At 47.4% G+C, this 20872-nt stretch overlaps 1 protein-coding gene across 1 annotated transcript in view; it reads right to left on the reverse strand.

Annotated features, from left to right (window-relative positions):
- Positions 1-20872, reverse strand: part of IFT56 (intraflagellar transport 56) — a 40693-nt gene that overhangs the window by 12482 nt on the left and 7339 nt on the right. The window contains exons 6-14 of the mRNA XM_056124001.1: positions 20719-20864; positions 18774-18945; positions 14451-14525; positions 10808-10910; positions 8136-8191; positions 5595-5648; positions 3305-3368; positions 1841-1929; positions 677-760 (exon numbers count right to left, since the gene is read on the reverse strand). Of these exons, the coding sequence (XP_055979976.1) occupies positions 677-760; positions 1841-1929; positions 3305-3368; positions 5595-5648; positions 8136-8191; positions 10808-10910; positions 14451-14525; positions 18774-18945; positions 20719-20864 (843 nt within the window). The remainder of the gene's footprint in view (positions 1-676; positions 761-1840; positions 1930-3304; positions 3369-5594; positions 5649-8135; positions 8192-10807; positions 10911-14450; positions 14526-18773; positions 18946-20718; positions 20865-20872) is intronic.

A 20872-nucleotide genomic window follows, 5' to 3' on the forward strand; every position in this document is an offset into this window, starting at 1 on the left:
GGGCGCACACCTGACAGTACTCAGGAGTTATTCATGGCTTTAGGCTTAGAAATGACTCCAGCTTGGGACCACAGTAATAGAACAGCGGTAGGGCGCTTGCCTTACACACGGCCGATCCAGGTTTGATTCCCGGCATTCCATATGGTCCCCAAGCACCACCAGAAATGATCCTTGGGCACAGAGCCAGGAGTCAGCCCTGTGCACTGCTAGGTGTGGCCCCAAAACAAAACACAACAAAACAAATGACCCCTCCTCAAGGGACCATAGGGACTGGCAAGGATTTAACTAAGGCTGGTGGGCGTTTGCCATGTACGCTGCCAACCCAGGTTTGATCCCCGGCATCCCCTATGAACCCCCAAAACTGCCAGGAGTAATTCCTCAGTGCAGAGCCAGGAGTTACCCCTGAGCATTGCTGGGCATGGCCCAAAAACAAAATTAAAAAATATAAAAAAAAATTCAACTGAGTAATTTATGTTTCTCAGCATGTTATACTTTTATAAAATTTATCAAGGAGATGAAATATTGATATGGTTCTAAAGTAACTATTTACATGGTGCTGTTCTAAGGTAACTTAAAGCAAAATAACTTGGCATAATCTTTCCCCCGTCAGCATTTGATCTCGGTGAGAAGACGCTCTGTGGCTAGTGCCACCCCAACGCCTTAGAGCAGTACCTACTTCTTCTCCCTCCCTGGTGTTGCCTGTGGCGGCTTTGGCTTGGGCGTAGTTAAAGTTAAAGATGTCATCATTGCAGAAGTAACTCTGGAAGACACGCCAAGATCAGGCACAGTGAGCGCTCACGGAACAGAAGACACATTTCAAAACAGACGAATGAGACCAGCTCAACACAAAAATCATCTTTAAGGGGGTCTGAGCAATAGTGCAGCAGGTAGGGCGTTTGCCTTGCACAAACCTGACCTGGGTTCAATTCCCCGGCACCCCTCATGGTCCCCCCCACCCCACCCCCACCCCCGGCCCACCAGGAGTGCGCCCTGAGCACTGCCAGATCTGGGCCAACCACCCCCTCTAAAAAGATAATCTTTTAAAAACTTCATAATGTCTTTACTTTTCCAATCTGATTTAGGCACTGTGATTCACAATACTGTTAACAACAGCCCTCGGGGCAATGCACCCATTCCCACCCCCAGTCTCAGGGCTCCCTCCTGTGCCCTCCCACCCTCCCTGGGAAGCTCAGGAACAACTCTTTCTTCAGATTACAGTTTGGGGCACATGTTCACAATAGTGCTAACGATGATGGCTTTGATGTACAGACTAAAATAATCTAAGAGCTACAGGTGTGTCCGTGTCTCCATCTCCGCGATACATTGGCGAGAAAAGGCGTCTCCCACAGTGGGGTAGAGAGAAACAGGAAGGGGGCCGCAAACAGCCAAAGTCAGCAGCACTGGAGATCCCTCCCTCACACTGAGCTTTCGCAGGAGGTGGGGTGGCAAGGAGGGGCCCTCGGTGGAGGGAGCCACACAAGAATGGTGGCTGCAGGGACGATGCACAAATCAACAGGACTGTGAATCCCAGTATCCAAAAAAATAATCTTAAGAGTTAAAGAAACTTGCGCCGAGGCTGGAGCGACAGTACAGCGGGTAGAACATTTGCCTTGCACGCGACCAACCAGGGTTTGATTCCCAGCATCCCATAGGGTCGCCTGAGCACCGCCAGGAGTAATTCCTGAATGCATGAGCCAGGAGGAACCCCTGTGCATCTCCAGGTGTGACTCAAAAAAAAGCAACTCGTGCCACCATAATTAAAAGGCTTTTTCTAAAATTATTAATGTCTGACACATTAAACATAGCGTAGAAGTTTTCTAGAAGAAAACTCTATACTGACCTTAAAAGAGTTGAGGTAAATCAGCACATCATCAAACTGCTTCAGCAGGAAGAAACACGAAGCCATGCACTGCCTCCCTGGAATCGTGTCTGGAAGGGAACAGGGGCCGCGTGCTCTCAGGGGGCTGACAGGCCTGTCTCCCCACGCATCTTAAGTGCCGGCGTCGGGGCTTCGAGAATGCCCTGTCCACTTCGAGGGTCAGGGTTGCTGCCTGGTGCTGCCCGAGCTCTTCTCCCGGCCTCGACCCTTCTACCCGGCTCCAATACCCGTGACTGTGCCTCGGTCTCCGTCATCAGTCCTGCCGGCCTCCAGCGCAGGGGCGGCCTCTGTGGGCTCGTGGCTGGGACTGGACCCAGGCAGTCAGGCGCACCATGGGACCCGGTGGCCGCGGGCCTCCCCCCATCTCACCATCAGTCAGTACACGACCACTAGAGGGAGGCCTTAAGCCCAAGGTCAGTGCCTCCAGGCCACTCCTCCAGAAGGGCAAGAAGGTTGCTTGTTTGTTTTACAACTATATAAAATATATCTCAATGTATTTCTGTTCTAACACTGTGAATGAATATTATTCCATTAATGATTTGGGTTGAAATATTTAAAGAAAGTGAACATCCAGGAACCTATTAAACATATGTATAAACATTTAGCAAACAAGAAAATATGTGTTTTGTTATTAGTTTTGAGAAAAACAGTGACCGGGTTCCACGTGAAGCCACTCAGAGAACAGACGCTGGCCTCGAAGGCATAGAGCTGGCTCGCTATCGGCCCTTTCTTCTGGCTCTTAAACCTTATCCTTACTCTTGACTGATTAAATCAATACTTAAAAAAAATATATGAGGTAAGAGTAAAGGAGGAAATATATGTTCAAGAGAGAACACAGGGCAGGGGTTGGGGATGGCCTAAAAATAGCACAGTGGATGGGGCGCTTGTCTTGCACGAAGCCAACCCAGGTTTGATCCCCAGAATTCCAGGAGAAATTCCTGAGTGCAGAGCCAGGAGTAACCCTTCAGCATCACTGGGTGTGACCCAAATCTCCCCACCCCAGAGAGAGAGAGAGACAAAGAGAGAGAAAGAGAGGGAAAGAGAGAGGGAGAGACAGAGACAGAAGCAGAGACAGAGACAAACAGAGAGAGACAGAGAGAGACAGAGAGAGAGAGAGGGAGAAAGAGGAAAAAAGCAAGCAGAGAGACCGAGACAAGCAAACAAAATACATGTTCAAGAGAGAAATGGACTTATAGAGCAAACCAATACGTTATTTTAAGAAAAGAAGGAAGCTTTGAAGTAAGTCATGGAGATAACAGTGAATATATTCCCAAGTGCAAGGGTTAAAGAAGTATTTTAAGCCTGGTACTAGTATGAGATCATTCTGAGGGCCAGAGAGCCAGCAGGGAGGGGCTCGCCGAGCACACGGCCACTCGGGCCGGAGCAGGAAGCCCGGCGCTGGTCAGCATAGGGACTCAGACATACCACATTCGCTGGCCGAACCTCCCACCAGCTGGAAGAACTGCTGTGCGATTTTCATATGGTCCCTCTGGAAAACAGAGCAGTGGCCACAGTCACACTGGACGCACGTCATCATGTCACTCGCCAGGCTTGAGGTTTGGGCCACTCGAGTGGGGTCAGGGCTACTCCCGGCTTGTTGCTCGGGAGATCCCTCTGGTACTTGGGGGCCTGGGGGCTCCCCTATAAACATGTGTGCAGCCCTTTGAGCTGTCTCCCGGCCCGACGCAGCTTCTCAAGGCCGCAGACACCCTTGCTTCAGACCCTCCTCCTCTAGCTGGCTGCAGAGACCACCGCGACCTTCCCACAGGAGACCTCAAAGTCTGCTCAGGGCAGCCAGAAAGGACAAAAGCAGCCAACTCCACACTCCAGCCGGCAGGGCTCTGTGGGCCTCCGTCAGTCACCTTGAGCAGCTGCATTTCTGTCCCCAGTCCCACGGCTGCTGAGATGGGCCACACGTGCCGCTGTGGTGCTCTGTGGGGACATAACCAGCTGCAGGGTTTGGCCGCGGGGCTGGGGGGCAGGGGCACTGACTCCTTTAGGGGGCTGCTGGCCCATGGGCGTATGGGGGCTGCATGGAGTTGGGGTGCACACATGATGGCTGTGTGGCTCGTGGGGTGCCCGGTGCTCGCGAGGAGCTCCCACAGTCCAGCTGCATGTGGGGACACCGCTCACAGCAGGGCCGTGTAGAGAGCGGGCAGCCAGGCCCCGCTCTTGCATGTGGGACACTGGGGATTTGAACTTGGGACCATACACGTGCATGGCAGGTGCTCCAAGCTTCAGGCCTCCCCCAAAAGAGACTTACTGCTCTTTAACCAGACATCAGGCCTATGGCAGGACCTATGGCTGTAACAAATACACTTATTAAGTAAACTCATATATTGATTCAAAAATAATACATGAGTTTAAGTGTTGTAAGCTGGAGATAAACTATTTAGAGCTGGAGAGAGAGAACAGTGGGTAAGGTGCTGGCCATGCCCATAGAGAACCCCTTCCGATGGCCAGCACCCCAAAGGGCCCCCTTGAGCCCATCAGCAGTGATCACCGAGGACAGTCAGGAGGGAGTCCTGAGCACAGCCAGGGTGGCCCCCCAAACAAAAACAAATCAAAAAAGCCCTTTCTCATAGAGAAATTATCTCCATTTTGGAGATAATGGAGATGATGCTAACATTATTGCTCAGAATGCACAAGGTTTGGGGGGAAAAACATCTCTTCAGGCCAGAGATGTGGTTTAGTAGAACCATGAACGTGTAGGATCCGGGGTGGATCCCAGGCACCACTCACACAGAGAAAGCCATGAAAATGACAATAAAGGGGCTGAAGCGATAGCACAGTGGGTAGGGCGTTTGCCTTGCACGCAGCCAACATGGCCAACCCTGGTTCGATTCCCAGCATCCCATATGGTCCCCCGAGCACCGCCAGGAGTAATTCCTGAGTGCATGAGCCAGGAGTAACCCCTGAGCATTGCCGGGTGTGACCCAAAAAGAAAATGACAATAAAAATGTATGATGGGGGATGGAGCAATAGCACAGTGGGTAGGGCATTTGCCTTGCATGCAGCTGACCCGAGTTCAATTCCCAGCATCCCATAGGGTCCCCTGCTCACCGCCAGAAGTAATTCCTGAGTGCAAAGCCAGGAGTAACCCTTGAGCATCGCTCAGTGTGAACCCCCCCCAAAAAAGAAAAAAATGTATGATGATTTGCTGTTGCTACATGCAAACCCTGTAAAAACTGGGTTCAGACTGGGTGTGGCTCAGAGACATCTTCTCTTGCGAATGTCAGTCCTGAGTCTAACACCCAGCAATGAAAATAAAATTTAACCAAGAGTAAGGACTCAAACTCATGATCTTTTATTTTGAAATAGAAAGTTTTCATGTTAAAGGCAAGCAACAAATTTTGCAGGCAAACTCTTTTAAACGTTAATAAATTTTAATACTAGAAACTGGACTGAAGTACCCAAAACTTCAGAAGGCCACAAAGACAGTGAAGCAGGTAAAGTGCTTCCTTGTTCCTGGCCAGTTCAGGCTCAATCTCCAGCACCACAAATGGTCCCCTGGGCCCCTCAGAAGGGATTCCGGAGCACAACGCCAGGAGCAGGCACGCAGCAGTGCCAGGAATGGCCCCAGACTCAGGAAAGGAAAAGAGAACCGCAGAAGAGCCGGCTGTGGCCTTGCCGCTGCTGAACCATGCTGCTGGTCGTGCTGTGTTCCCACACCAACACCTTACAAAACCTAGCCCACCCGTGATGCTGTACTCACCGATCCCATTTCCTGGCCAAGCGCTGCATTGACCACTCCTTTGAGGATGTACTCCTGGGAACATGGATGATATCAATTAGTTAAAAGGACCGCGAAGCTCTCGGATATCTTTCAAGTTAACTATCTACATCGATACAAAGTTGTATATGATTGTTAAGAGCTCTCCAAAATCACAATTCTCTGTTTAGCCTCTCGCTTGAATGAAAGAATTAGGAAATTTTAATTTTATTTGTGATGGGTCATGTCCACATCATAGGATTTACTGTACTTGTAAATTCTCAATCTTAACAAAAATAATTCAGTGGAAACTTTCATTGAAATAAGTTTAACTGCATTTCAATTCAATAAAAAATTACTGTTTACATAATAATTCTTATCACTCCACCCACTGACATATATAACATCATGACTATGATTTTCCCTTTCCAATAATATAACTGTCCTCTGCTACTAATCCTCTCTCTCGCTCTCTTTCTTTTGTTGTTGTTTTGGATTTGGGGCCACACCCAGAAGACTCTGTGTCAGGAATCACTCTGGCAAGGTGCAGGGGACTGACTGTATGTGGTGCCAGGGACTGAACCTGGGTCAGTTGTGTGCAAGGAAAGCAACCTACCTGCTGTCTATTACTATTACTCTGGTCCAAAAATCCCCTGATATTCATTTGTAAAGTTTTCTTTCTTTTGGCCTTCTGGGGCATTATCTACACCCCTTTCAGACTTAGTGCTAACACTTAATAGCTACTCTCACTAGCCACCTGATCAGTTCTTATGTGGGTGGTAACTTCATCTAGGAAGGCGCAGAAATAAGGGGTCGGGAGCTATGGCACAGTGGGCAGGGCACTTGCCTTGCACATGGCTGACCTGGGTGCAATCCCTGGCATGCTGTCAGATGCTCCTGAGCCTGCCAGGGTGATCCCTGAGTGCAGAACCAGGTATGGCCCAAAACACACACATGCACACAAAAAAGAAGGCTCATAGTTTTGTAGGAAAGATATTGGTCAGAGACATATTAAGAGGTAAGGCACCTGGCTTGCTCACAGCCGACCTGGGATTCAATCCCCACCACAGCCTACGGTGCCCCAAACCCTGAAAGGAGTGAACCCTGAGCACAGAAGCAGGAGGAATCACAGAATACTGCTGGGGATGGTGCAAAAAATAAATAAATAAATAAATAAAACAAACTTTTCCCACACTGGGTAAGCATGCCTGCTTAAACTTCACAGGGTCTGCAAATATTTTCCCATCTGTCTTTCAGTTACTAAGTGGAATGTTTATCATGTGCTTAGTACACACAACATGGGCAATGCCACACAGCCGCAGTTCTGACTATCAGCCTCCTGGCTAAAGACAAGTTAAAGTTATTTACATTGGTGACCAAAATGTCAACATCTCAATTGTTTCACCAGAATTCAAGATTTCAGTATTTTCGAACTTGAATCCTCTTGAGGATATGACTAAAGGGAATCTTAAACCATCAAGGGGAACCAATGTCACACCTCCAAAAGAACATGAAACCACCAAATATTCCGTGGTAGAGTGGTCTAGGCTGAGGACTCTGGGACCTTCTCGGAACAGGGGCGAGCAGATGTCCCTTTCTAAGCACAGTGGCCCACTGCCACACCTGACCCTCCACAGGAAGGGCCCAGCTCCAAACCTGAACCTCATCAAACTGCCAAGCCACCAAACTGTTTCAGATCCATAGCTCCTGGGCCGCACAGCCCCACCACAAGCAGCCATGTGACACCTCCCAATTTCACAGTACTATCAGCCCAGTAGGGTCACGGAAAATCTGATGGGAATCTTGCATTGAAGCCCACAGAGCTCCCTGAGCCTAAACAGTATCACAGAAGGCTCAGCTAGCACCAACCAACACAGTGGGTCCTCAGACAATCACTTTAGTAACGTCATTGTGAGAATTAACAATTATCTCAATTACATATGGAAAGTCGGTTGTGATTCTTATGTTGTTTTGCCTGTATTTGAGTGTTGCCGCTTTAAGAGTCTTTGTCTTTTGATTTTAACATTTTAATTACTATGTAATTAAATTTTAGACAAAAAACCCCTAATTATCTCAAATGGATTCCTACTGATCTAAATTTTGATAATTCCACTTGCCTTTGTGTTCTAACAACAATATGAAGTAAATTAGTTTGTGTCTGCAAGGGGGCAGGCTGGAGTGATGGTGGGAAACTGGGGACACTGGTGGAGGGAAGGTCACGCTGGTGGTGGGTCTGGTGTTGAAACATCTAACGCCTAAAACAACTGTATTATGAACAAGTTGGTAAATCATGGTGCTATAATAAATATTTTTTAAAAAACATCAAAAAGCCCTGGCTAGGGCCCAAAGGGCTAGAGAGCGTGCTTGGGATGCAGGAAGCATGGCACCATGCTCACAGTCTACCAGGGTACCAGACCTCCGTCAGCATCTCCAGCCCTTCCTGGGACCCCGGCAGCACCTTTTCTACTCCTTCTTCCTGATGCCTCTGCCAAGCTGCTCTTTCATAGAACTTTGTTCGTAGAAATGTGGCATGCTCTCAGTTACCTGGGGGGTAGTAGGTTCCAGATCCTTGATTAGGTTATATGCTTCTTGTACATCATCTGAAATATAAGGAAATTAAGTAACTATCATACTTAATTATGCAAAAATTAAGCTTTCATTCAACTAAGATGTAAAAAAAGAATTATAAGTCTTTTGCAACAGTCTCCCCAGAGATCAAACCCTTATTTTGGGGGGGGGAAACCAACACTGCTCAGGGGCCATAGAGGGGCATGGATGGAACCCGGCAGGGGCACTCCTGTATGCAAAGCCTAAGCTCCAGCCTTCTGAACGATCTCCTCTGCACCCCAGATAAGTACTTAAGTACTCAAACTTTATGGAAAATACGTTTTGTCTTCTAACTCTCCATCTAGTCGAAAATTAAGTAGTTATCCTAAAGCTTATCAAATATTTCTAGGAAATTCATATTAGGTCCTGTAGCATCCAAAATCAAATTTTAAGTCATGCAAACGGACTGGGTATTACATGTCCATGGACTGGAGCTGGATAAGCACAGCAACCTTCCAGGAGCTGCAGAGGCAGCACCGGGGTCAAGGCACAGTCTTCGGGGGTAAAGGCACAGTATTCACAGAATCAAAGCACTGTCTTCCCGTGTGGTAACCCTAGCTGGATCCCCAGAACCACCTGGTCCACTCACATTGCCGGCTGTAGGCCTGGAGACGCCCAAGCACCAGCAGGGTCTGTGTGACCCCCAGCCCTGCAGACCCTGAGCAGCACACAGTCTTCAGGCCCTGCTATGAACCACTGGCTTGGCTGGTGGGACTCCTGAGCACTGCTGGAGAGACTTTCCCTGATACCCCCACCAAAGCAGAAAAGAAACCATTTTACAAAGAGCTAATGGTGGGGCTGGAACATAAAGCAGGTAGGGTGCTTGCCTTGCATGTGGCTGTTGTAATTCCCCACATCATCTAGAGTTCCCTGAGTCCCACCAGAAGTGATCCCTGAGCAAGAGTCAGGAATAAGCCCTGAGCATAGTCAGTCTCCAAAAAACAAAACCTTGGGACTGGAGCAATACACTGGGTAGGGCAATTTGCCTTGCACGCGGCCGACCCGGGTTTGATTCCCAGCATCCCATTATAGCCCCCTGAGCACCGCCAGGAGTTAATTCCTGAGTGCAGAGCCAGGAGTAACCCCTGTGCATCTCCAGGTGTGACCCAAAAGAAAAAAACAAACCTGAAAAAAAGGGGACGGGGGGGAAGAGCTAATGGACTGGAGAGATAGTACAGAAGTTAAAGAGCTTGCTTCATCTGTGGCTTACCTGGGTTCGATCCCAGGTACCTCAAATGGTCCCCCAAGCCCAGGATGATCCCTGGGTACAACAGGGTTTGATCCAAACTCCACTCCTACCCCAATTCATTTATAAGGAGCTAAGATATACACACATACAATCACACAGAGAAAGGATATATATATATATATATATGCATACACACACATAGAAGGTCATGCTTAGCATCTTTAGTAGGTATGTAAGAGCAAAACGACATGAAGCAGGGGATTTGCTCTTTTTGGTTGCCTCTGAGCTTCAGCTGCCTGCACTGAGGGATTCTGGAGTGCTTGGTAGAGCTCTGGGGCCCGCAGAGTATGATGCTGGGGATCGAACATGGCCCTCCTGTATTCAAAGCATGTACACTAGCTCTCAGAGCCCCTCTGGCTCCTGTGTTTTTATTTAGGCCATTTCTGCAATAAAAAAATAAAAAGTTCCACATTTTGACTCTGAGTTCATGAAGAGTGCCACCACCAACAGTCCCTGTCAAATGAAAGCCCACTTTAGGCAAGAGTCCAGCCATTTTAGTGTTCTTCAGGGGCAATTCAGGGCCACATTCTGTTGACTTATAAGAAAGAGGCCAAGAGAAATGAGAGTCAGAAAGGCATACATAGTTAATAATAAAAATAAGGGGCTGGAGCGATAGCATATCGAGTAGGGCGTTTGCCTTGCACCCAGCCAACATGGCCAACCCAGGTTCGATTCCCAGCATCCCATATGGTCCCCCGAGCACCGCCAGGAGCAATTCCTGAGTGCATTAGCCAGGAGTAACCTCTGAGCATTGCCGGGTGTGACCCAAAAAACAAAAAATAAACAAACAAACAAAAAACAAAAATAAAAGACAAGCTACTCTTGTACTTTATGTACTTGGTGTCTACTAGTTATTCTCTCCAGAATAGGAAACAGATAGATGTGTCCAAGGCAGACACTGAAAAAGAATTCAACTCACAGGGGAGTAAGAAAACCAAAATCACCTGCTCAGAGGACGTAAAAATAAGAGTTGAAAAAAAAAAGAAAAAGGAGCTTGGAAGCAACAAGGAGAAAATATAATTAATAAGCATCATAAAATTGTTCTGTCCTATAAACCTGTTACAAATATATTTTTAGAAGTATCATAGATTTTTAAAATTCAGTAAATCATTCAAGAGATTGAATGTTATAAGATTCTACAGTATAGGGCTGAAGTGATATCACAACGGATAGGGCGTTTGCCTTGCATGCAGCCGACCCGGATTCGATTCCCAGCATCCCATATGGTCCCAAGTACCGCAAGGAGTAATTACTGAGTGCAAAGTCAGGAGTAAGCCCTGTGCATTGCCTGGTGTGACCCAAAAAACAAAAATAAATAAATAAAATTTTACAGTATAGGAAGAGCAAGACAAATTCTGACCTTGACGAAGGTAGTAAATGACCAAGTTGAGCCGAGCTTCAGGAATGACGTCAACCAGGGGCGGCAAAACCTGCAAAGCGCCTTTACCGCCTCGAAAAACCACCTAGAGACAGAGAAGCTGGTTACTAGCACCCTGAGTGCAGCTATACTTACTGCTGGAAATGTCTAAGGAGCTGCCACCGAGAGCCAGGACACAGACCCAGCTAAAATAGCTGCGGGAATCGTAAAAAAGCACACCACACACAGCAGGCCTGGGAACGCCGATGGACACCAGCTGAGTCCTGCCGGTCTAATGCCAATGCTTCTAGCCATTTCTCGTCTTCCCCCTCCCCTCTAGTCTTCGTCCTTCTATTTAAGAACCCTGTTGTATCGGAACTATTTCTTTTTCTACTCTACTTAAAGCCAATCTCTGCTATCAATCTCTGTCCGGGCCTCCTTTCTTTGCGTTCATACCACCGATCCCTTCATTTTATGCGCTCCTTTTTATCTTACCCCACCAGAATGTAAGCTCCATAACAGCCAACTAAGTTAACTCTCCATTCTCAGCCTCTAGAATTATAATTGGTAGAGTCGGCACTCAGGGATTCCTGGAAAGGATGAACACACCTCTGAAGCATGCTCTGTATAAGTAATCGGAACCGTACTGAAAGACCTCTCTACAGTGTATTAGGCTTAAGAAACAGAACACAGGGATTTTTCTCTTTGCTTTTTCCCCTTCCTGAGAACTCTGGACAACCTCGGCCAAAAACTTTTGGGGGAGGTTTAGTTTCATTTTGTTTGTTTTTAGACCACTCTTGGTGATGCTCAGGGTTACTCCTGGCTCTGCACTCAGGAATCACTCCTCGTGATGCTCAGGGAACCATACGGAATGTCGGGCACCAAACCTGGGCCAGTCATGTGCAAGACAAGTGCCCTACCCACTGTATTATCATTCTGGCCCCAGAGAAGGTTTTGCTTTGCTTCGCTGCGGGACAAGAAAGTTTGATGTATCCCCTGACAAATCTTCTGAGTTTGTACGAGACTTAAACTGTGTCCTAACACCTAGGTTCTATTTCTACTTCTTAACTTTAAACACAAGGAGGAATGCTTGCTCTCTTAAAATACATTCCACTCAGACTCTTGACTGTGTGTCTGGACTAGTTTATGGACTGGCAGGAACAGCAGGGAAGGTGCTTGTGTTGCACGTGGCTGACCAAGGTTTGATCCCCGGCACCCCCATATGGCCCCTGAGTCCTCAAGGAGTGATCTCTGAGCGCAGAGTCAAGATTGAGCCCTGAGCACAGTCAATTAAGGGAAAAAAAAGATAATACAGGGCACAACTTGATTTTAACACTCAAATCTGACAACAAAAGTCTATGTTCTTAGTACTCATTTATAATGTCTCAATGCTTTTCATCATTTTTTTTTTTTTTTTTTTGCTTTTTGGGTCACCCCCGACGATGCTCAGGGGTTACTCCCGGCTCATGCACTCAGGAGTTACTCCTGGCGGTGCTGAGGGGACCATACGGGATCGAACTGGGAATCGAACCCGGGTCAGCTGCATGCAAGGCAAACGCCCTACCCACTGTGCTATGGCTCCAGTCCCTCCTTTTCTTTTAAACTATCAAAACTGGATCTGGATAGGGCAAGTGGGTAGGGCACTTGCCCTCCCTGCAGCCTACCTGGGTTCTAGCCCCTGCATCCCATATGGTCCCCAGGAGTAATTCCTGAGTGCAGAGCCAGGAGTAAACCCTGCATCGCCAGAGGTAGTCCCAAAACAGAAACAAAATATGTTAATGGGAAAAATACATATATTATTACACCAGAAAAAAAGAGGAAAACCTTTGTTTGTTTTTGGGCCACACCTGGCAGCGTCCAGGGATTACTCCTGACAGTGTGCTCAGGGATCACTCTTGGCATGGCAGCTCAGGGTACCGTATGGGATGCCAGTGATCACACATGGATCGGCTGTGTGGTTCCCTCATTTTCCCTTTTGTGCTTCTGGGCCCAATGCAGGCGCTACTCTTGGCCCCGTGCTCAGTGATGCCCTCTAGTGGTAATGAGAGGCCATGCGGTGCAGAGCACCTGTCCACAGCATCCAAGGCCTTAGCCTGACCCTGTTACCTCTCTGGCTCTCACTTTGTTAAATCCCAGTCTCCAAGAACAGTCCCGAATTACTAGCTATTAGGCTAGTTACTCGTGCCAATATTGTTTATCACATATACATACGGTAGATTTGGGCTCTGGCTGCATATTAGATCCAACTGTGAAGCTTTGCTAAGCCTGATTCAGTAAGAATCTCTAGGAGTGGGTCACATGTATCATTACTTAAAAAAAAAATCCTCCCTGCTGAAAAGATATTGTCAGTGATATTAGATTGTCCAGGCACTCTTTCTGGTCTGGCTTATTCTCTCTCCACCATCCCCTTAAATTCACAGGCACTGTTTTCTGGTTAATCTTCTCTTCCGTATTTCGTTGTCAAGAAGTTGGCAATCGCTTTTATGATAACTCCTAAACCTACTGTTTAGTCTTGATCTCTTGAACTTCATTTCTAGACTTCTAACAAGTCAATCTCCACAAAATCCAAGCTGGTTCTAATTTAGAAGCTAGATCAGAGGGGAGATGTCTAAGGCAGAAACTCGTGACAGAAAACAGTCAAAGGAAACTCTATGTGTGATAGAGGATCGAATTAGAGAAGGGACAGGATTATTTTATAAGACAGTGCCAAAAAATAATAAATAGTATTAAGTGAGCAAGCAGCTATCGGAGAGGCAGGGGTACACAGAATCTAAAGCAGTTTTGGTTTCAGCGTGTGTTCAGAAGAGCCGGCTCTGAAGAAAGGGACAGAGTATGAAAGAGAGAGGGGAAAAGAGAGGTAGGCTGCCAGAAAGGCGAGTGCACTCCCCTTTACTATCGCTCTAGCCCATATAACTGGCATTTTCAGAGAAGGGGACGGAGACTCACTCACATTAAATCACTGCGCCATGTCCCGGTGCCTGAGTGGAGAGCAGCCATTCCGCCACCAGTAGAAACTAGGCTTTTTGTGGTGCCCACTTCATGTGAAGCCACACATGAAGCCTCGGGTGCTTTTCCACATCGCCCTCCCTCACAGCAAAGTGCCAGGTCTCACATCCCTCTGCCCCCGGAGCTAGCGCGCTCTCCCTGTGAGCCACAGTGCTCACCTGCCACCTTTCTGCCATCCCAGTGACCCTGAACTCCCTCTCAGTCACATCCAAGGCTGGCCCAGCTCTGCTCTGACCAGAAAACCTTCCCAGTTAGTTTAACCCACAAGATGTTCTTGTGTCTTTGTCAACGAAACAAACGTGGATCTGCCTACATCTCTTGTGAACGTTCTAGGTACAGGACTGTCCTCCCAAACAAGGGTTTCCTTCAGAGAAGGGCCTTGGCAGCAAGGAGGAATTTACAAAGAGAAATATTTTCTGAGCTGTCTCCTTCCCTTAATCTTTCTGCAACATACCCACGTCATTTGGGATAGAAAAACTGAAAGAAGGAAGGGGGCTGGCGGGTGAGTCAGGTCTGGGCAGACTCTGGCTAGGGATGGACGGAAACTAGACCTCTGGTGTTGACCCTAGTGCAGCACATACAGATGCCAAAGTATAAAGCTGTCTGAGCTATCGAGCGTTATGAACCAGCCGTTACTCACCAGATTGTGCTTGATGAGCTCTTTGGCAAACTCAAAGGAAGAGGAAGCATTGTCCATCAAACTCTTGAGTTCTGCCTGAAATTGAAAAGGGAAAACATACGCGAAAATGACCAGTGTCTGGCTCTGATACCACACACAGGCACGAGGCTTTACAGAAGAGGTCTATGTCCTTCTCACTTGTTCTTCAGATTCCTTAAGGAAAATGCCAGTGTAACTATCATTATCCTCATTTCACAGACCATAATGTTGAGACTTATAAAAGTTCAGTAAATTACACTAGGCAGGAAATTTGAAATTAGCTAATCCCAAGACTCCAAGAGTTCTCCCAGTGACAAGAAGTCCGATCCTTCAAAGAAAAAAATCTTAAGACAGCAGGTGGGGTTCCTGCCTTGCATGTGGCCAATCCCAGTTTGATCCCTTGTTTCCATATGGCCCCCCATCCACCACCAGGAGCAATTCCTGAGTGAAGAGCAGGGGGAGTAACCCCTGAGCATCACTGGATATGCCCCACCCCCCATAAAAAAGGAAATAGCTTTTTTTAATGGGACAGGTTTGGGCCACACCTGGCTTTACTCAGGAGCTACTCCTAGCTCTGTGCTGAGGAGAAACCCCTGGCGTTGCTTGGGGGACCTATACACAGAACTGGGGATCAAACTTGTGTTGTTCACATAAGGAAAGTTCCATAACCCCTCCACATTCTCTCTGATCCAGGAGTTCCACTTCTAACAACAGGTTACTTCTGCAATCTGATATTCCACTCGTATCCTGAGTTCTCATGCAACTGCTAAATATCCTTAATATAACACAGTAAGATATCTCCCCCCCTCTATTTTATCACATCTAAGGTCTCTTCTGTATTCTCTTGCTTCCTCGGCCTTTCCCATTAACTAGGCTTTCCAACCCGTCCAACAGATCACGGTGAAAGTAATGAGACTTCTCTCCTTTTTTCTATTTGTCAGCAGATAACCAAGCTTTTCACTGACCATGTCAAACTCACTCTACCTGCTCCTATATGGGAAAATATGTCTGCTCAACAATCCTTTTATCTCTCATCTCCTGGCTAACCATGGACAAAGCCTTGGGAAGATGAGCCTACATCATCAACTTTGATTTTTACAGGGGTTACGGTTGGATTGCTCAGGAGTTATTCCCAACTCTATGCTCAGGAATGACTTTGGACAATGCTTGGGGACCCATGTATGGTGCTGAGGGTGGAACCAGCATGAGCCACATGCAAGGCAAGCACTCTACCCACTATCACTTCAACCCCTAAATGTAAAAGTCTTCACCGGAGTATTAACTAACTGAACTCTGTAATAAGTAAAATAATCAATGGCAGTGAATTTGCGTTCACTCTAACATTGTAAAGCTGACACTGATAAAAGCAAAGTATTTCAGTGTTTTCTGCAACAATAATACATTTCTAGGGTTATTTCAATAGATGCAGAATATGACACTTAAAAAAAAAATCAGTATCTGCCCCAGCAATGCAGTGGCCGCCGCCTCAGACCCTATTGGACAGCCAGGTATGAGCTGGCGGTGACGGGGCAACTGCTGCCTCATGGGATGGGGGGCAGAACAGGCACGTCCTTCCTGCCCCGCTGAGACCATGAGTTGCCCCCCCCCCCCCAAGAGCGGCTCTCTGACATCGCCATGGCCCCAGAGGCAGATGGACCTAATTCAGAACCCAGCAGCTTTTGGCAGGAATGTGAATTGACTATGCATTAAGCTACGATGCTGTGCTCCCCTATGAGGGAAAGGGTGTCTGTCTCTTCCACCTGCTCCCCACCCCCCCGCATGGTGGCTGCCGCCTCAGAGCCTATTGGACAGTCAGGTATGAGCTACCAGTGACAGGGCAACTCCAGCCTCATGGGATGGGAGGCAGAACCAGCACATCCTTCCTACCCCACCAAGACCACAAGTTGCCCCCCAAGAGCGGCTCTCTGGCATGGCCATGGACCCAGAGCCACACAAACCAATCTCAGAACTATGTGGCTTTTGGCAGAAATCCCTCCAGACTTAATTAGTAAAATATCAGAAATCCAAACTTGCACAGCCGCGACATCATAATAAGCAATAAAAAACAAATTATTTCCCGATGCCTTTTCAGCAGGTCTGACTGTTGGGGGGAAATTCTAAATAATAATGGTGCATCTTTTGTCAAAATAATGAATATAATCAAAGTAGAGAGAGAGTTAAGTGGAAATCATCTGCCTCACAGTCAGGATGGGGGTATATTGGGGTTCTTGGTGTTGGAAGATGTGCACTGAGGGGATGGGTGTTTGACCAAGACTTAAACCTGAAAGCTTTGTAACTGTTCTCACGATAATTCAATAAATAAATTATTAAAAAAATCAGCATCTGGTCATTAAAATAATCTCAGCAAACTCAGTCTAGAATGGAAGGACATTGTTGGTCTGGGCACGGGGGTAGCTGGGCGTGGAGGTCTGAGAAGTAAGAGAGACCAAGGAGCGCCCCAGGCAAAGTTGGTTTCTGCTTCTGCCCCTTCTCCCCTTCCCTCCATTCCTCCCTGGCTGCCCAGTTTCAGTGAATTATGAACAGTGTTTGACACCATCCACCATGTGCTGGGTCAAGGTTGAGACCCTCTGTCTGGGTGTGTGGGATCCCCGGAACATTCTGCCGTGGCCTCTAAGGACGGCTTTGGTCCTGGGCCGGCTGGAGCTTCCTCACAGAGGCATCACACACCAGCCCGCAGCATCGTGTCCTCATGGACTCCCCAGGAGCATAGGGGCTAGGACGCATGTTTTCCATGTGCCCAGCCCTGATGCGATCCCCAGTATCACATGGTCCTCAAGCAGCGCTGGTTGTAGTCCCAAAGGCCCCCTATCCTGCTGGGGTGGCCCCTGGTATACATGGTCCTGAGCGACACTAACTCCCTGCCCCTCCCCCTACACCCTGGCGTCGTGGCTCTGAGGCCCAGCAGGCCTGTGTGGTGTTCAAGAATCTGCAGGTGTAAATGCCCGATGCCAGCACAGCACCCAGGGTCAGTGAACCTGGCTTGGCATGGGCCCCGGAAGGAGGACACAAAATCAGTATGTGAAAGCCAACAGCATTTCTGTTCATTTGCAACGGGCAATCTGAAAATGAAACTAGGGAAACAGTTACACTTATCCTGTTAAGAATAATGAGATATTCAGAATAAAATTATTCTGAGTTTAAATTTAAACTACAAAAATTATAACCTCTCAAAACTGTAAAGCATTGTTAAAAAGGTTAAGGAATTCCTAAATCAGGGCTGAAGCAATAGCAGACTGCTGTACTATCGCTTGCCTTGCTGACTCTGGTTCGATCCCCAACATCTCACAAGGTCCCCCTGAGTCTGCTGAGAGTGATCCCTGGCAGAGGCCAGGAGTAGGACCTGAGTACAGCCGGGTGTGTCCCCAAAGCCAGACAAATGAAAAAGAATTCCTAAATGTGGGAAAACCTTATAAAAAGATTTCCATGTCTCGGGTAGATACTGTGGAGTGGAAATGACGGGTTCTATATAATTCTATAGTTAATCAGAGGATCTACTGCGGTTTCTAAAGACACAGCATCGGTTTGCAGTTCCAATTCCCTGTTCTTGAACACAAATTCCTCTTTTTCTTCCCCCTTACATCTTGCTTTTTGTTGTTATTGTTGTTGGGGCCATGTCCAGCAGTGATCATGGGTTAGCCCTGGCTCTACACTTACAGATCACCCCTGGAAGGGCTCAGGAGACCACATGGGATGTGGGGATTGAACCTGGGTCAGCCATGTGCGAGGCAAGCGCCCTACCCACTGTGCTATCATTCTGGCCGGCCCACACTCTGGCCCATCCCTCACCTTTATTTCAATAAAAACTATTTTGCTTTACTTAAAAAGTTGCATCATTTTACATTTTGCTACTATTCAATAATTCCCAAACTGATCTATAGGTTCACTGCAACCCCTATTTGGATCCCAGCTGACTTTTACTGTGTTTTGTTTTACTTTCTGGGTCACACGCAGCTATGCTCAAGGCTTACTCCTGACTCTGTTCAGGGACCACTTCTGGAGGGCTCAGGGGACCATATGGGGTTTTGGGGTTTGAACCCTGGTTGACTGTATGCAAGGCAAGCACCCTACCTGCTGTACTACTGCTCCCAGCCCAAATGACATCTTTGTAGAATAAACAAATACTAAAAGTCACTTTAACTTTTTGCAAGGAAGCAATAAAAGCGCAACAATCTTGGGTGGGGGGGGGAATTAGGACTAATATTTCCCAATTAAAAACCGCACACACAAATAAAATTAAATTAAATTAAAAAATAAAATAAAAACCATACACACTTCCATCACTACCTCAGCTTCTTTGCCGTTGTAAAGGCGGAAATGATTACAGGCCTTTAGATTGAGCGCGATGGTACTGTCAGGGATCTGCTGCAGGTAGACGGCCAGAACTTCCTGTGACACGTCATAGTAGTCCAGTTTGTAGTAACACAGAGCCACGTAGACATTGAGCGCGAGGTACTCCCTGTGGGAGGAAACAGGCAGGTCGCCGCTGAGGGCGTTAGAAGCACTGCAACTTCCCCTACCCAGACCCAAATGGACAGCAAGGCGGAGAAGAGGACTGCCTTTTGAAGACAAGATGGAATCAATGCAGTGATTTCTTTTTGTATGGTTATGTTTCGGTGGGGTTAACCAAGACTTGAGGGGAGAGGGAAAGTTCAACTTGTGGGTTTCACGCTAGAGAGAAAAGCCCAGGATGTAACGAGCGTGTAGGCAAGCAGGGAACAAAGGAGGGTCAAGAAGATGGGCAGACTGTGACTGAGGATGGGCAAGTGAGAGGCTGCACAGTAAAGCAAATCACGGAGAAAGAAAGTGGGAGAGCGGGTGGGCAGTTCTGTGGACGTGGCAGAGGACAAGGGATCAGTGACAATGTTGGAAAGTTACTTCTTTGGTTTGTATATTCCTTAGTCAGTAAGTTTCATATAACTAACTTCAATACTGGTGTTGCTATATCTAGATCATGCTTTTTGGGAGACAGGGTTGGTTGCTGGACCACCCAAGGGTAACTCCTGGCTCTGCGCTCAGGGATCATTTCTAGCAGAGCTTAGGGGACCATGTGCAGTGGTAGGAATTAAACTGGGATCAGCCATGTACAAGGCAAGTGCCTTACCCCTGGACTATTTCCCCACCCCACAGACTGTGATTTTTGTGTGGTTTTTTGGGAGAGGGCACACTCAGTTATGCTCAGGTCTTACTCCTGGCTCTGTGCTCAGGGACCACTCCTTGAGGGGTTGGGAGACCATATGAGGTCCCAGGGATCAAACCTGGGTTGAACAGATGCAGGTAAAGTGTCTTCCCTGCTATATTATCTCTCTAGTCCTCTAATAGACAATGGTTTTTTGCTTTGGGGGCAACACCTGGCAGTGTTCAGAGCTTACTCCTACCTCTGTGCTCAGGGATCACTCTTGACAGGGCTCGGGGTACCATACAGGGTGCCAGAGATCAAACTTGGGTTGGCCACATGCAAGGCAAATGCCCTACCTACTGTACCATCTTTCTGGCCCCTGACACCAGCATTTTTAACAAGCATACTGCCACCTCTAAAAGGGCACAAATTGTTTCAGTGGGGTGTTGGCTGGCAGCGGGATCATATTCATTTTGTAAAGAAAGCTTAGGCATATATGCACAGATAAATGGATATACAGTTCTTCTGTGATGGATGAAGAAAGACAGTCTGTCATGACTTACTAAGGGGGCAATACTGATATGAAGGTAGAGAAACACTGATTTGGACCTGAACTTTTAGACAGTGCACAGAACAGAATACGGGTATCGCAAAACTTTGACAACAGTAAAAGCTCTTTGAATGTTTAACAATCAAAAATTCAAGGGGCTGGAGCAATAGCACATCGAGTAGGGCGTTTGCTTTGCACGTGGCCAACCTGGGTTCGATTCCCAGCATCCCATATGGTCCCCTGAGCACCTCCAGGAGTAATTCCTGTGTGTACACACCCTGTGTATCACCGGGTGTGACCCAAAAAGCAAAAAAAAAAAAAAAAAATTCAAAATCAAACACATTATGAATCCAAGGTATTTCTGGCCTCACCTACACTGTATTTCTTGAGTGAAAAGGGGTGGGGAGTGGAGAAGTGAAGCCCCCCCAGCTCCGGGCAGGGGCCGTCTCAGTCTGGCTGGCTTACCAGCCCAACAGATCTGCACTCTGGGATACGAGAGCCAAACTCGCCATAGAAGAACCTCCTCCAACAGAAACCATCCTCGGCGGGGTAAGAACACAGACCTGTTATCCAGCAAGATCCGCTTATAAATATCAATAGCCTCCTGGTAGTGAGATCGCATATAGTGAATGGAAGCCAAACTCAGCTGATCTTCTGTGATATCCTGAAGATTCTGGTGGAAATTCATTAGTTTCTTCTCATCATTAAACTAAAATT

The sequence above is a fragment of the Sorex fumeus genome, unplaced genomic scaffold (assembly GCF_029834395.1).
Source record: "Sorex fumeus unplaced genomic scaffold, SorFum_2.1 ptg000048l, whole genome shotgun sequence".
Taxonomy (NCBI): Eukaryota; Metazoa; Chordata; class Mammalia; order Eulipotyphla; family Soricidae; genus Sorex; species Sorex fumeus.